This window comes from Mytilus trossulus, chromosome 1 (assembly GCF_036588685.1).
Source record: "Mytilus trossulus isolate FHL-02 chromosome 1, PNRI_Mtr1.1.1.hap1, whole genome shotgun sequence".
Lineage (NCBI taxonomy): Eukaryota > Metazoa > Mollusca > Bivalvia > Mytilida > Mytilidae > Mytilus > Mytilus trossulus.
Window position 1 is genome coordinate 47,954,097 of NC_086373.1, and position 16,626 is coordinate 47,970,722.

Genomic DNA, 16,626 nt, shown 5'->3' on the forward strand with positions numbered 1-16,626 from the left:
TTGTTTAGCCTTCAAAGACAAGTAATAACTGTTTACAACACTAAATAGAATACCATATTTATAGCCAATTCTAGATTTTTGTAAAATATTTTTTGCACTGTTAATTATTAACAATTTATAACATTCTTTTAAGAATCCAGTCCTAAGCAAGGAAGAAGAATTATTATACTGTATATTTGCCATTAATTTTCTATTTTTTTTTTATTAAAAAAACTGACCATTGAACCTTAAAGATTGGAAACTAATTATCAAAAATTTAGAACAACTTTCCATTGAAACAAATCCATTATACATGTAATATCTGTGTTTGGTTTAAACAGTATTGGTAAACAAAGCAAACATATGAATACTTAGAGTTGTGATAACAAATTGTACTACTTCAAATGAAATAAAATCGGAAACATTTGTAATAAATTCTTTAGTCAGAGAAACTGAAAGTCTTTTATACCTATATAAACCCCACTTATTAGATATAGATAAAATTAGCTACATGACAACCTAGTATAAGTTGTTCCTATATGTTTGCCGATGGAATTGGCAACACTGATAATGAAATGGTAGCAAACTTTACCTGTTCATGACAACCTGTTCGTACCTGTGCTAGAAATTATTTTTCGAAATAATGATCTTTTGTTTAAAATTCATAAAATGATAACTATGCTGAAAATTAGTGTTTAAGTACAATGGAGTAATGTTTAAAAATTAAATGATCAAGTCATTTTTAAAGGAAGAAAATAGAAGAATTTATAATCTAAATTTGGATTGGATTTAAACTAAGAATGGAAGGTAGGGGTCATATGGTAGACACAATTGATTTATTAATTATTTTTTATACAATGAGGACAAATAAACTATATATAATCTGTATGCAGGAATGTATGAATTTGCAATCTGCAGCTATAGTACACATAGTGATTGAAACAGAGTTAAACATTATTCTTGATGGTTTTGAATTAATCACTGTTGAACTAGGGGAAAATCAATAATAAGTCCCCAATATAGCATCAATCAAATCAAGTTTATTGTTCAAAAACAGAACTCCATTCCTGCCCATGGTTCATTTATAAGTTCACAATTTAAAATGGCAACTACAGTATGATAGTAACATTTATACTTGTGTGAAATGTATTATTGGAGTTACATGTCTGCATGTAGGAGTTGCTTGTTGTTGTAGTAGAATCCACATATATGTCATATATGATCTTTCTAAGTAATTTATATGTAGAAGTTGACTTTCACACCCATCCTCACAAAACGTCCGCTCAATTCCAGTATTTAATAAATACTATTTAAATCCTAAGCCACAGAGTAGATTTGATGACATATTGTAAATTCATAAACTACAACTGCCACAAAATACCCCCATCAGTCAAACAGTCTTGAAATTGCTGCATAATTTGATCAATAAATACATGAAATACAATGTATTGTTGAAAAACTTAATTCCTCATGTACGTGTACTAAGGTGTCAACAAGTTACAAGACCAAAAAATTGTAGAGCTTATAAAAGAAAAATGGCCTTTTAAAACAGACAATGGTATGGGTTTTGCTCATTGTTGAAGTCAGTATTGTAACTTATTAATTCTTAAATTATGTCATTTAAACTCTATTAGGTAGTTGTTCCTTTTGCAATCAAAACAACATCTCTAAATTTTATATTGCAGTATTAAGGTCAGCTTAACATGAGAGAGTTGTAACCACACTTACAAAATCATAATATTTATGAACTTTGGCAAACAAATTTTAAGTTATCAGGTTTTTGTTTATGCCTTGTCATAACACTTGCTATTTGGCAAAGGAGGGGTTACTCATTGACTGCTAGTCTAACAGGGACAGAAAGTGTGAAACCCAAACATATGAACATTTTCCAGAGGCACAGAACATGTTTCATGAATAGGTTATCACTGAACTAGTATGCATTTTTGTATGGGGGCTTGCTGAAGCATGCCTCCAGATGCATGAGTTTCTTGCCGCATTGAAGACCAATAGGTGACATTCGGCTGTTCTAGTCAGGATGTTGTCTGTTTGACAGATCCCCCATTTCTATTTTTAGTTTTATTCATCTTCTTTACCATGGAGATACCGATTAATTCTGCCCAGTTTCTATTTGTTGACAAAGGATTTTGTAAACAAATGTTGGTCTGTTAATCACTCTAGTTATTGATAAGCATGATAAGTGTAATGTACATTTTATCCTCCCTTGACACCTCGGCAAAACAAAATAAATACAAATAACAATATATTCCTAAGTAACGAACTCAAACGTTTAAAACTGCTAAAAAAATTCTTGAATATCAGAATTTTTATGTTGTATCCTTATGGGTACAAAAGTGCATGATGATTGCTTTAAATTTACTAACTTTTACATCATTTATTAGTATTTTGGATCATTAAACGTAAACAATTTGTTACATGCATGTACTTAAATAATTACTTTTGATGCGGTTAGATATTAAAGGTAAACATTCCTTTCACTGTAAATTTGTATTTTTAAAAGATGTGTGCAGTAAAAATAGAGTTTTTGTTTAAAATTAATGTGTTTCTATTTTATAATAGATAATTTATATACTCTAACACGGTCAGAGACATATTGTATTATATGTCTCTGACACGGTGATGTAAATAGTTTAAAAACCTGTCAGTGGTATCTTTGTGAACAAATAGTTTGGCATTTAAAGAAAGTATCGGTAAAAACAAGTTCAAATTTATTTCGATTAAGTTATTACAGTAAAAATCACAAGCTTAAAGGAGCATTTAATTTTGTATAGATATATATTTTATAGCTGTCCTAAAATCATAGGTAAAATTATGCACATAACAATACTGGAACTAGGAAACACAATATGCACTCTTTTTAAAAGTACCCGAAGTGTATCATTATAGATATTACATGTAAAATTAAAATTAGCCAGGTGCATTGGACTCCAAATCTTTAGTGACTATTATAGTCAGTTTTCCTGGCACATGTAACCAGTTCTCTTTGGGTGTTCCTGCTTCATCCACCAATAAAATATGACTGCCACAGAATAGCCAAAAATGCCAATAAATATAAGCAAACAGTGTGGAGACAGTAGAGTGCCTCTCCTTGCTTCAGGTTTATGTTCTTATGATATACTAGATTATGGAATGTGTGTCCGAGCAAGAACTTCTCTAGTTCATTCTATTGTGGTGTTGTTGTCTCTTTGACACATTCCCCATTTCCTTTTCCATTCTCAATTTTTTTTTTACAGAGTTTGTCTTTAGTGACATGCGGAGACAGTAGAATGCCTCCCTGTGCTTCAGGTTTATGCTCTTATAATATACTATATTATGGAATGTGTGTCCGAGCAAGAACTTCTCTAGTTCATTTTATGGTGGTTTTGTTTTCTCTTTGACACATTCCCCATTTCCATTCTCAAATTTATTTTTTACAGAGTTTGTCTTTAGTACCCGTGTGGAGACAGTAGAGTGCCTTCCCTTGCTTCAGGTTTATGCTCTTATAGTATACTAGATAATGAAATGTGTGTCTGAGCGGGAACTTCTCTAGTTCATTCTATGTTCCGGTTGTTGTTTCTTTGACACATTCCCCATTTCTATTCTCAATTTTAGATCTCATTTTCATGGAGATTGTTGGTCACTGCCGCTAAGTAATGATTCATTAGCTTTGAACATTGTACATTAATACATAGATATAGGAAGATGTGGTGTGAGTGCCAATGAGACAACTCTCCATCCAAATAACAATTTAAAAATTAAACCATTATAGGTTAAAGTACGGCCTTCAACACGGAGCCTTGGCTCACACCGAACAACAAGCTATAAAGGGCCCCAAAATTACTAGTGTAAAACCATTCAAACGGGAAAACCAACGGTCTAATCTATATAAACAAAACGAGAAACGAGAAACACGTATATATTACATAAACAAACGACAACTACTGTACATCAGATTCCTGACTTAGGACAGGTGCAAACATTTGCAGCGGGATTAAACGTTTTAATGGGCCCAAACCTTCTCCCTTTTTCTGAAACAATAGCATAACATCACAACATATAAAACATACGATAAAATATCAATTAGAAGACTTAACTCAATCAAAAAACGTATGATTACACAAAGAACGAATAAATTTGATCTGCGATATCTGAATACAAATGCACAGTTAATTAAATATTAGAGACAAACAGTCATGACCAAAAGGCTATCAAACAAATTCAAACACACTGAGAAATATTTAACCAATCAATGTTCACTTTAGAAAAAAACCGGTTTTTTATAATCTTGAAGTTTATACAAATGTTGTAAGAATAAGTGAAAAATTGAAGATATAACAAATAATCAAAGCTGGTATACAGCCAAGATCCATATAAATAAAAAATGACAAAAAAGCATTATAAACAGTATCAACAGGTCGAATTAACAAGAAAATACGATTTGAGAGTATGTAGTTTTAAGGTTTAAGAAGCAGCAATTGCCTTATACTATCTGAAATGTCTCAAGTGCACACATTGACAGGTGAAATATATCTTTGTGTCAATAGATTATTGTTTGAACACTGCTTTAAAATAAGTTGTATGCTTAAGTTTTTGGGCTGGATTCTTCAAAGTATAAACTTGAAGACTGACAGCTGACAAACAATCTTGAATAATTTATGTTTATAAGTTTTGCTGCAATTCCAGCATTTTTGCTAGAATATGCACAAATAGTAACAAATAAATGGATTCACAGTAAATGTGGACTAGCTTGCATGTGAATAGGGCAAAGTTTCTTCACAAACTCAACCTCCAGATTAAAGTTATTGTTCACCCTTGTTGACTCTAGCCACTTATAAGTTTTCAGTTATTGTTTATTGGGATAGTTCAGAGTTTGACACATTGAATGGAAGCTCACCGATTAAAGAAAAATTTATCTTGACCTTTAAATGTCTTTGGTCTTTTGTGTTGTTCTGTTCTTGCCTTCTTGGCATTTTATTGAATACTAAATAAAGATTTCTGTTATTTCACTGTTTTAGAACAGTTATTTTTAAAAGTATACTTAACCTTGATGTTTGGTAAACAATAACATGATTAACATAATATTAGACCTTATGTCAATGTCCATGCATATTTTTATGCCCCACCTACGACAGTAGAGGGGCAATATGTATTCTCATTTGTTCCCCCGTTTGTTCGTATGTTTGTTAGTCTGTGCGTCCCTTTGCCCCACTTCAGGTTAAAGTTTTTGGTCAAGGTAGTTTTAGATGAAGTTGAAGTCAAATCAACTTGAAACTTAGTTCCCCATAATTTGATCTTTCTAATTTTAATGCCAAATTAAAGTATGGACCCCAATTTCACGGTCCACTGAACATTAAAATGATAGTGTGAGTGGGGCATCCTGTTCTATGGACACATTATTGTTTCACTATGTATAGAGGCTGAAAAACAATTTAATTTAAGCAGACTCTGAAACACAGAAATTTCTACTAAATGGAAGAGTTAAATTTGTTCACCCAATTTCATGCTAAGAATAATATATTTTTAAATGACAGGGGGCGTAAACCCTCTACATTCCCTTTCTGCCCCCCCTCAATATGCCACTGGGTACTAACTGTATGTGAGCTCTAGGGTGAAATAATATAAACTCAGGAAAAATAAATAATTTGTATGTAAACAGATATTATATAATGTTTAAGTATACACATTTCATTTAATTTAACAAAGGATTTAAATCCTTGCTGTTTTATAAGAAGTGTTTTCTTACAAAATGGTGAATGGGTTGGTCCTTGAGATTATTGTGCATTTTCTGTATTTGACATTTTCTAGGTATGACCTTCTGTTTAGGTTTAAATGCTTCTTCTGTTCTTGAATGTTTTTATAGGAAACAATAGTGTGGATAGTATTTCTCGTCTATTCTGTTGATAGGTTAACTTCAAACATAACTTCCTTCTCAAATGGTGCTGGTAATGTATTTATGTTAAAAAAAGAACATGAAATAAAAATCACAATCACAGACATACACTGCCCATAAAACAGCAATTGATTGATACATTAAGGATGGTTTAAGACTGAAAAACTAAATGTACTTCCAAGAATTTCTTTTAAAGTTTTCCAGGAAATGATAAGTGATTTAGTACAGTAGTTCTTTTATCCGTCTTTGAAGATATTTACCTGTTTGTGTTAACTTTTTTGTATGTTGTATATAAACTTTACCATTTAATCTTACACAGCTGATTTAGTTTAAAATATAAAGCCAGCCTCCAGATGAAGATTATGACTAACATTGCCTATTTTCATCCTTCATTAATTTTGGTTTATCATGCTTATCATGCTTATAGAGAGTTTAAAAATTAGTTTTTTTCATTGCTGTTTATTGTTTAAATTTGACATTATGTTTATATTTTTTTCCATATTTGTATTATCTGTTGTGAAACAACAAGGGAATCATGAAAGGTAAAGGTAAAACTTGAACAACTTGTTAATTGTGAAATTATATGAGTTGGTATCATAAAATTCTTGAAACCAAACTTGAAAACTTATCAAATACTGAAATATGCACTGAATTGAACCATAAAATTTACATAGATATATTTACATACAATAAAATACAGTGGGAAGAACTTCTGTAGAAAAGTGAAGTGTTTGTTTTTGTTAAAGTTTTATATGACAGATGGGTGATTCAAACATTCTCTTGTTTCCATGTAGAGATATTCAAGTTTGCTGCAATCTTTTCAGATTTATTGACCATTAGCTCAATGTGCAAGGATTTGTTTCCGTGATTAAACTAAATGTTATACATTGATTTACTTATTTGACGAAGTTCTAGACACAGTGTTTGTTTTTTATGAGTGGATCATAATATATCATGTTTGTTTGAAAAAAAATATAATTTGAGATCATTTAGTTGATCAATTATTGATTATTTGAGTCGATATTTGTATAAGAATTGTAAGTTTTTAGAGTGAGAGATAAAAACACTTGTTTGAAGTCTTGATTTTTTTAGTTACAAGGATTCTTTTTAAAAAGAGGCCCACAGTAGTTTAAACTTTCAATTCCATTTGTTAAATCCTAATATTTTTCATTATCCCCATTAGAATGATTGAATGTTGACCATATTATTTTCATTTTGCATCTAATTTTAGAACTTTTTAATTACATTTAATTTCAACTCTCTGACTGGTGTTAGAGAAAACTGGTTATAAAGGCACAATTGTAAATGTACAAGCTAGAAGCATAGCATCTTAGTATACATGTTTTTGAAAAGCATTTGAATTACTGGTATTTTTTGGCAAAAAAAATGTTTATTTCATACATTAGGCTCTAGGAAATCCCCATAACCCATTCCCAACTTCTTCCTGCCCTCAAACAAAGCATGTGGAAAAAAAACAAAAACAGAAGTTGAGTCTGTGTTATTGCATGATTAAATAAAAGTGTTAAAGGTGTAGCTGGTTCAAGAAAGACTTTTCATGACTCAAATTTTGAATTAATGATGGAACTAACTTCATTTATCTTCGTATCTGATATCGTCATAAAAATTATGGTTAGTCAGGGGAGGATCCTTGCATTAACTGAAGATGCTTAACCTTGTTTGTTCCTTACTTTAAGTGATTCTAGACATGGAAGAATTTGCATGTTTTTTAGCTAACAAATAAATACATGAAAGTTCAAGATCAGATATCATTAATTCCAGGATACAGTACCGTATATTCTTTGTTTATTCTGAGTAAAACAAAGAAGATGAAGAAAATACTTTATCCTGGAAATAATGATATCTGATGATTAAATTTTAAAATCAGTCTTCTTCTATGATGGCTTAATGTTCAAAAACAAATAAGCAGAGGATAATGATTTGGTTAGAAATATTAGGAATATGAAATGCGTAAGAATGAAAAGCATAGACTGAAATTTAAAAATGTGATTGTGAAACTTCTATTTTGTGAAAATTTGGGGGAGATTAAAAAAATGGTTCAACAAATTTTGAAAGAAAGACATGGAGAACTTTTGCAAAATTTTACAAAAGGAATAAGGGAGTGTATAGTGTAGTAGGATACACAGAAAGATCAGAGTGAGAGAAAATGTGCTAGGCTTTCAGAAATAGTGAACGAAGATACATTAAAAGAAAGTTACAACTTACAATTGATGTTATCTTCTGTTGACATCAAGGGTGATTTTTAACTGATTCACTTTGCATGTTCTGATGTTCATTTGTAACTGTATTTGCAATTGCAGTTGTATGAAAAAGTAAAGAAACTAATATTTGAACTTTTTTTTATAATGGTAACTAATATTTTTCTTTAAATATGATAATATCTGTGTTATGTAAATTTATATCCCTGTTTATATTTTTTCAGAAATAAAAGAAAAACCAAAGCCATTGAAAGTAGACCAAGGAACAGGCACGTCTACTGAGGAAACTGAAACACTTAATACATCCTCTAAAGTTGACCAAGGTACAGATCCTCTACCTGTGGTAACACCAGAACAATCAGTCAACCAGGAGGAGGAAACTTTCTCCCCAGAAGACCAAGACAAACCATTAAGGGTCGATCAGGGAACCGGAACTGAAGACATGGGGGCTGGGGCCTCAAAAGATGGAGAAGTTGTGGATGACGATGAGCAGTATGTCCAACGACCAGAAAGGAAGAGGAGTAATGAAGCCAATCAGGAACCTGGACCCTCCTCTCCACATAGAGGACTACAACAGAGACCTTCTATAAGTAGGCGGCTGACAGCTCAGAGTAAAAGTAGCTCACAATCATCAAGAACAGATGACAAAAATGATGTTTTGAAATATATTGGTAAACAGTAGCATGTGAAATAGCATGTATACTCAAGTATTAAAAAATCCTTTTTTTCCCTCTGATTTCTGCCTCCTGCAATGATCTGTATTATGTGGTACCAGTATAAGAAATTTGTTCAGATACCCATAAGTACTTCTACTTTGTTTTTAACTTTCTTAATTTTTTATGACCCCATAATTTTTAGAGTTGGTAAGGGAAAAATATACCAAAAACTGTTGATGTACTTATACTCTTTTTTATTGTGGATAAATTTACTCTATTATTCATGAAATGTATTCAAATGCAAAATGTTGCTACATTAACAAACGACAGGAACTTATTTTACTTAAATTCAAAAAGGCCAAAAAAACATGGAATATATAGATATTGATCAATTACTCATAAATTTAAACTTTATTTTGTTGTTGAAAAGTCATTGATAGTACATGTTTTTTATCTTTTGATTTTTGAATAGCAATGCAAGACTTTACAACGGAGCTTATAGGTGGAGTAAGATCTATAAGATTTTGAAAACAATGCAATTTGTGCATAGTGAACAGTAAACTTTAATCAGTAATCGAAACAATTTTTCACACATTAAGTCCCCCTTTTAAAAAAAATATTTTTCATTAATGGAGGCTATCCCAGTTTTCATCCAAATAGATATATACATCTTCTCTCAATCAAATTCTGTCTTTGCATGCACGTTCTTGATGATTTATATTTGTGTTGTGTGATTTGTTGTGTTTTGAATAGATGCTGTTAGCATAAAAATGGAATTTATTGAAAGATTTGTTATAAAAAGAAGCTGGTTTGGTACATATTATACAGTTTACAGCTTAACAAGTGTTGCTACACAATTTTATTCACTACTGTGTGTCCTCTTTACCTTGAAATTATATACAAAAAAGATAAACACAGGAGTAGGTTCAAGATGGGTCAATATTGTCCACAGAATTCCATCAAATTTAGGTTCTGATTTTCATAGAAGTTTAATGAAAAAATGAGAGAATGATAATTTTAACACAATACAATGTGAAACTAGGGTATGAATTGATAGGTTTGGCTGTAAAAATTATATAAATATATTTCTATAATCAATTAAATTTCAAGTTTCTGAAAATGATTTATCTATATTAACATTGGCTAAACTAGAAAATGTATGTTAGAATTAGAAACACATAGACACTGCTAGAATATTGAAAAGAATTCAAGTTTCCAAAAGGGCATAGATTTCACAGGAAAATGATGTTATTTGTTATGGATGTGTAAGACATTTTATAAGTTCAATAATACGGAATATGTTATATATAGAACTGAGACAAATTGTTTTTATACAACCGCAAAATTTGAAAAAATTTTCGTCGTATATTGCTATCACGTTGGCATCGTAGTCTGCCTCGTCGTTGTCGTCAGAATACTTTTAGTTTTCGCACTCTAACTTTAGTAAAAGTGAATAGAAATCTATGAAATTTTAACACAAGGTTTATGACCACAAAAGGAAGGTTGGTATTGATTTTGGGAGTTTTGGTCCCAACATTTTAGGAATTAGGGGCCAAAAAGGGCCCAAATAAGCATTTTCTTGGTTTTCGCACTATAATTTTAGTTTAAGTGAATAGAAATCTATGAAATTTTGACACAAGGTTTATGACCACAAAAGAAAGGTTGGGATTGATTTTGGGAGTTTTGGTTTCAACAGTTTAGGAATTAGGGGCCAAAAAAGGGCCCAAAATAAGCATTATTCTTGGTTTTCGCACAATAACTTTAGTTTAAGTAAATAGAAATAAATGTAATTTAAACACAATGTTTATGACCACAAAAGGAAGGTTGGTATTGATTTTGGGAGTTTAGGTCCCAACAGTTTAGGAATTAGGGGGCAAAAAGGGACCCAAATAAGCATTTTTCTTGGTTTTCGCACCATAATGTTAGTATAAGTAAATAGAAATCTATGAAATTTAAACACAAGGTTTATGACCATAAAAGGAAGGTTGGTATTGATTTTGGGAGTTTTGGTCCCAACAGAATAAGGGGCCCAAAGGGTCCAAAATTAAACTTTGTTTGATTTCTTCAAATTTGAATAATTGGGGTTCTTTTATATGCTGAATCTAACTGTGTATGTAGATTCTTAACTTTTGGTCCCGTTTTCAAATTGGTCTATATTAAGGTCCAAAGGGTCCAAAATTAAACTTAGTTTGATTTTGACAAAAAATGAATCGGTTGGGTTCTTTGATATGCTGAATCTAAAAATGTACTTAGATTCTTGATTATTGGCCCAGTTTTCAAGTTGGTCCAAATCGGGGTCCAAAATTAAACTTTGTTTGATTTCATCAAAAATTGAATAGATGGGGTTCTTTGATATGCCAAATCTAACTGTGTATGTAGATTCTTCATTTTTGGTCCTGTTTTCAAATTGGTCTACATTAAAGTCCAAAGGGTCCAAAATTAAACTTAGTTTGATTTTAACAAAAATTGAAATCTTGGGGTTCTTTGATATGCTGAATCCAAACATGTACTTAGATTTTTGATTATGGGCCCAGTTTTTAAGTTGGTCCAAATCAGGATCTAAAATTATTATATTAAGTATTGTGCAATAGCAAGTCTTTTCAATTGCACAGTATTGCGCAATGGCAAGAAATTTCTAATTGCACAATATTGTGAAATAGCAAATTTTTGTTTAATTAGAGTTATCTTTCTTTGTCCAGAATAGTAAGCAAGAAATATCTAATTGCACAATATTTTGCAATAGCAAGATTTTTTTTTAATTGGAGTTATCTTTCTTTGTCCAGAATCAACTTAAATCTTTGTTATATACAATATACAATGTATATTCACTTTTTACTACCAACCGATAAATTAAAATAATCTTTACCATTCAGTGATAACAAGCAGTTTTTTTACATCTTAATATTTTATGATGTATTTAAATGAGTAGTTATTGTTGCAAACTCCATTAGAAATTTTAATTGAGATTAGTTTTGGAATAAGGGAAAGGGGGAAGTGATTAAAAAAATTGGGGTCAATTTTTCTCATTTGAAATTTCATAAATAAAAAGAAAATTTCTTCAAACATTTTTTGGAGAGGATTAATATTCAACAGCAAAGTGAATTGCTCTAAGAAAAAACAAAAATTTTAAGTTCATTAGAACACATTCATTCTGTGTCAGAAACCTATGCTGTGTCAACTATTTAATCACAATCCAAATTTAGAGCTGAATCCAGCTTTAATGTTGTGTCCATACTTGCCCCAACCGTTCAGGGTTCAACCTCTGCGGTCGTATAAAGCTACGCCCTGCGGAGCATCTGGTTAGGTTTGGAAAACAGCCATAAATAGTATTATTCATAATAATATGTAAACAAACAATGCTATTTTTGTTTTAGAAATTAGTACTGGTAATTTCTAAATTTACTCAAAGCTTTGAAAAAAGAAGTGCTTGGTGTGTGTACATGATGTTTTTGTCAAAAGTTACTGTGTTCTTAAATTTAAAATCAATGTAAACAAAGCAACTTCTTTTTTTTAAATTATTTTCAAACAAAAAGCTATGGACAAATTCAATTGCTATCACTGATTGGCTTTATAAATTCTCAAGTTAAATTCACTGGGAAACGATACTTCATTAAATCAAGTGCATTTGATAGAACTATACTGTATACAAAAAGAATATAAATTAAGTTTGAACTCCATATTTTGGAGCAAATTGTACTAAAAATTTTACCTTTTAATTAATGCACTTGAAAAAATACTAAATCTTGATTACTATTTCATAATTTGAACAGAAGGCCAAGCAGAACCTGTTGTATCAGTTTCAGCCAATGGATTTGCAGTACCAGAAATCACTATCATGGAGGGTCAGGTAATTATTTGTTGCAATGAGTCACCACACCCCCTTGATAACTGATTAATAAAGAGTAATATAAGAAGAAGATATTCGTTAGGATGGCATGTCTCCTTGTAGACTTTTATCATGAGAGGGGGGGGGGGGACTCCAGGATTGCATGTTTTAAAGCTCAGGATTTCGGGTTCAGGACCCCTCTGACAACCCTTCTATCGTGTGAACTCATACAAACAAATCGTACTCGGCTTAATCATCCATGGACAGACCATGGTCCCTCATTAATTCTGGATCCTATTTTAAAAAGAACATAGTGTTTTAATAGGAAGTTGAAAGAACACTTTAAATACAGATAGGTTTATATTTTTTGTTTATAATACATATAAATAACACATAGCTGAAAGGGTGATATAGCAGATTGTTACCCCAAGAAAACATTGTCAACCGTGGTGAAGAAAACAACTTTGACATTAATTATAGAAATGCACATCTGATGTAGTAATCTTGGTACTCTGTTTACATTATTTTAAAAATATCATCTAAACAAACCTTAACTCCCGAAACAATAATAAACAGCATATGTTGTATGAATAAATTAAGTTTATAACATATAATTCAATTGCATGATACTTAAGTTTGATTCATTGTAGCGTAACATAAAACACCATTACCTAGGGATGCAAAAGTTAACACTTTCAAAGGAATTCTTTGATCAGATTACAATAGTAAATGTTTATTCTGTTGTTTACTCTAACAGATTGATTTCCAGTAACGTGTTACTATGTAGAGAATAACAAGCAATAAAGTTACATGTAGCAGTAATAAATTATTTATCTGCATCTAATACTTCTACATGTATAAGTTGGAAGATGAAATCACACGAATTCTAATTAATATAATTCCCAAGTGCTGTAACTTTACTAAACTTCAGGTATTGTTCAAGTAATGTTATATCAACATTTATTCCACGTTTTGCTGAATTTTAAAACTCCACAGAGAATGACTAAAGTAAAATTCCTTGGTAATGATATGTTGTGGTGTTTAAATTGATAATCTAATTGGAACCAACGTCTTAGGCAGCTTTTTGTCTAAGCTACACAATATTTTGCAATTTCAAGGAAAAATATCAGGTCTTTCTTTCAATTTTCAATATAAATGATGGATATATTTCCTCAACAACTCAAACAAACTCACTGTCCATCCCTGTTGCAGTCTTCGCCAAACTGTTGGTCTGACCAAAAAAAGAAATTTTACCTTTTTCTACTATTTTATACGAAAAAAAATCTTTAAATTCTGTCTGACCTAATGAATTTTTGTCAGACATTTTGTCAGTCAAACAGAGTTTGGGATACACTGCTGTAGAAAAAAAAAAAAATGAAACCTGCTTTTGGCTATAACTTTTGAAAGAGGTTGGAAGTGTGTTGAAATTGTCACAGACAAATCCAATTTTTTTAAATTTCAAAAGTGTAACTTTTTTCTAGAAATGACTAAGTTTGTCCATATATTAAAGACCTTTGGAAAGATTAAAATTAAAAAGAAAGGATTTTTTGTTTTATAAAGATGCACACTTTCTTCAACCTTTTTCAATACTTGCTTGGTTGCTCTAAAAAAAATATTGACTAAAGTACTGATTGAATTTGGGTACTGACCAAATAAAAAGTACAGAATAAAAAATATTTTTTCCAATGAAAATGATACATCTGTACAATATAGATCTATAGTGTATAAAAGTTGATTTGGGAACATCCAACTAGTGCTTTTGTTAATTTGTCTATTGAAGCTGGAATGATTATAATTAAACTTTCTTTTTCAGACTGTTACATTTTTATATGAGGAGGCAAGACCAACAAATAATGTTATTCAGGTTAGTATTTCTTGTGTCTCTTGTTAGAATTAATCTTTAAACAGGAGCTTAGCTCTGCTGCTGGAGTAGCCATTGAATAAGAATTTGGTTGCCATTTCTCTACATGTGTTTGATATTTTTGTTATGGCAAGACAAAACTACGGTGACCTAAAATGTTTGTGTCAGTTTGGTCTTTTGTGGATAGTTGTCTCATTGGCAATCATACCACATCTTCTTTTTTATATGTAAGAAAATGAGAAAAACATTACACTGTTTCTAAGTTTAAAAGTGTAAAAGTTAAGTGTGTTAGATTCAGTATTTTTCATGGGTCACCAATGCACATTAGGTTTAGTTTAACCACTAATTTAAATGTCCAACTAAGTATAAAATTCATATAGGTTTTTATGTGAACTTTGGCAAAACTAGGAAATAAAATATCTATGAATATACAATTTTTCCTCAATCAACCCAAAACTGGTATCCATTAAAATAAATTAATACTGAGTATGTTTGAACACATGACAGTTTGAGAAATCCTCAAAATTTTATTAAAACTACTGTAAAAGAAAAGAATTGTCCAAGATTGGTTAAAACCTAATTGTTTATGCATGTTGTAAATACGGCACGAACATAAATGGAGAATTTCATACATTTCTTATATTGTAAAGTAAAGACTTTTTGATGTGACACTTATATGGTTGGCATTCTATAGATTGATTACAAAGTATAAAATGCTATGTTTTCTTTCTTTATTCATGATTCTCTTCAAAACATATTCTTAAAATTGATCATCTGACTTTTCCTTTTTATAGGTGATACATGATGGAGACAAGCTACGTCCTGTTATTGGTGGTTTTTCATGTGATATAAATAAATGTAAAGGAAAATATAATCAACAGTTTAACTTGGAAGGAGAATACAAATTTGCCATGTAAGTACACTAATCTTTTACGTTTAATAAGTTAGAAAACCAATAGCATGTAGTTAATTGAGATAACAAAGGCAAACTCTAGTACCAGTAATTTGTACACTTTAAAAATAGAATTTTGTATCAATTTGTACACTGTAATAAACACAAATTTTGTATCAATTTGTACACTTTAATAATCACAAATTTTGTATAAATTTGTACACTTTAATAAACACAAATTTTGTATCAATTTGTACACTTTAATAAACACAAATTTTGTATCAACTTGTACACTTTAATAAACACAATTTTGTATTGTATTTTGTATTTTGCATTTTGTGTCAGTTTGTCAAATTGTATTTGTAATTGATTACAGCTGATTAATGATTACAATTACTCCAAGTCTGCAATTTTAACTCTTTCAAAAGTGAATTTTGTATCAATTTGAATACTTTTAAAAATACATCTTTATCAATTTGTATTCTAGAAACAATGTGAGATGTACTCCATTAACAGTTGTTGTGAAACGAAGGACAGATTTATTGGCAGAAATAACAGATGATGGGTTTAATCCAAAGAAGATATACATAGACCAGGGCCACTCTATAAAATGGCAATGGAAACAGTGTACAGCCCCACACTCTGTACAGGAAGTCAAATATTGTATAGAGAAAGGCTGCTTTAAAAAGGAGGCAGAAAATGCAGAGTAAGCTGTCTTTAATAGCTAAACAAAATAATACAGATATTATTAGAATTATTTTTTGGGATATGACAACTGTTTTATTTGCAAAACATCTTTAATACATATAGACAAGCAAGATTTTTTGTATGAAAATTGTTTGCTTTTATCAGTATGAGAGAAATTTAAGTGTATCAGCTGTCGTTATTATACAAGAAAGTTAAATCCATGCATGTTTTGGCAACTTTTTTTTCCATATATCTGTACTGTTTTGAAAATTATAATAACTTGTGTGCTAAGTACATACAAAATGTGATGAAAAAGAAAGATGTATGGTTTATTTCTATGACAATGAAGTTGTAAGGCAGTGCCAATTTATTTTGACTTATCTATAAATCATAAATGTATCAATTTGTATTCTTCGAAAAATAAATACATTTTGCTTAAATAAACTGCATTTTTATGATTTTCACAAAAACTTTGCTCAAAGCTGTAAATTTAAAATTTTTATCTTATCATGTGATTGGTTATAATACAGAAACATGAATTACTTATCATTAGAATATTACCCTACCTTAAGGTCTAAGGTTTACATGCTAAAGTATTTATGAATAATCTTTTAATATATTA

General features: G+C 30.5%; 1 protein-coding gene across 12 annotated transcripts in view; it reads left to right on the top strand.

Annotated features, from left to right (window-relative positions):
- Window positions 1-16,626, top strand: part of LOC134726026 (uncharacterized) — a 95,801-nt gene that overhangs the window by 7,371 nt on the left and 71,804 nt on the right. For 9 of the 12 annotated variants that reach the window (XM_063590392.1, XM_063590400.1, XM_063590410.1 and 6 more), the window contains exons 1-6: window positions 569-786; window positions 8,307-8,753; window positions 12,509-12,585; window positions 14,378-14,428; window positions 15,220-15,338; window positions 15,805-16,023. In XM_063590392.1, the coding sequence (XP_063446462.1) occupies window positions 780-786; window positions 8,307-8,753; window positions 12,509-12,585; window positions 14,378-14,428; window positions 15,220-15,338; window positions 15,805-16,023 (920 nt within the window). In that variant the 5' untranslated portion in view covers window positions 569-779. Of the gene's footprint in view, window positions 1-568; window positions 787-8,306; window positions 8,754-12,508; window positions 12,586-14,377; window positions 14,429-15,219; window positions 15,339-15,804; window positions 16,024-16,626 lie in introns of those variants that run through there. The other 3 variants (XM_063590453.1, XM_063590460.1, XM_063590483.1) reach the window with 3 other exon arrangements.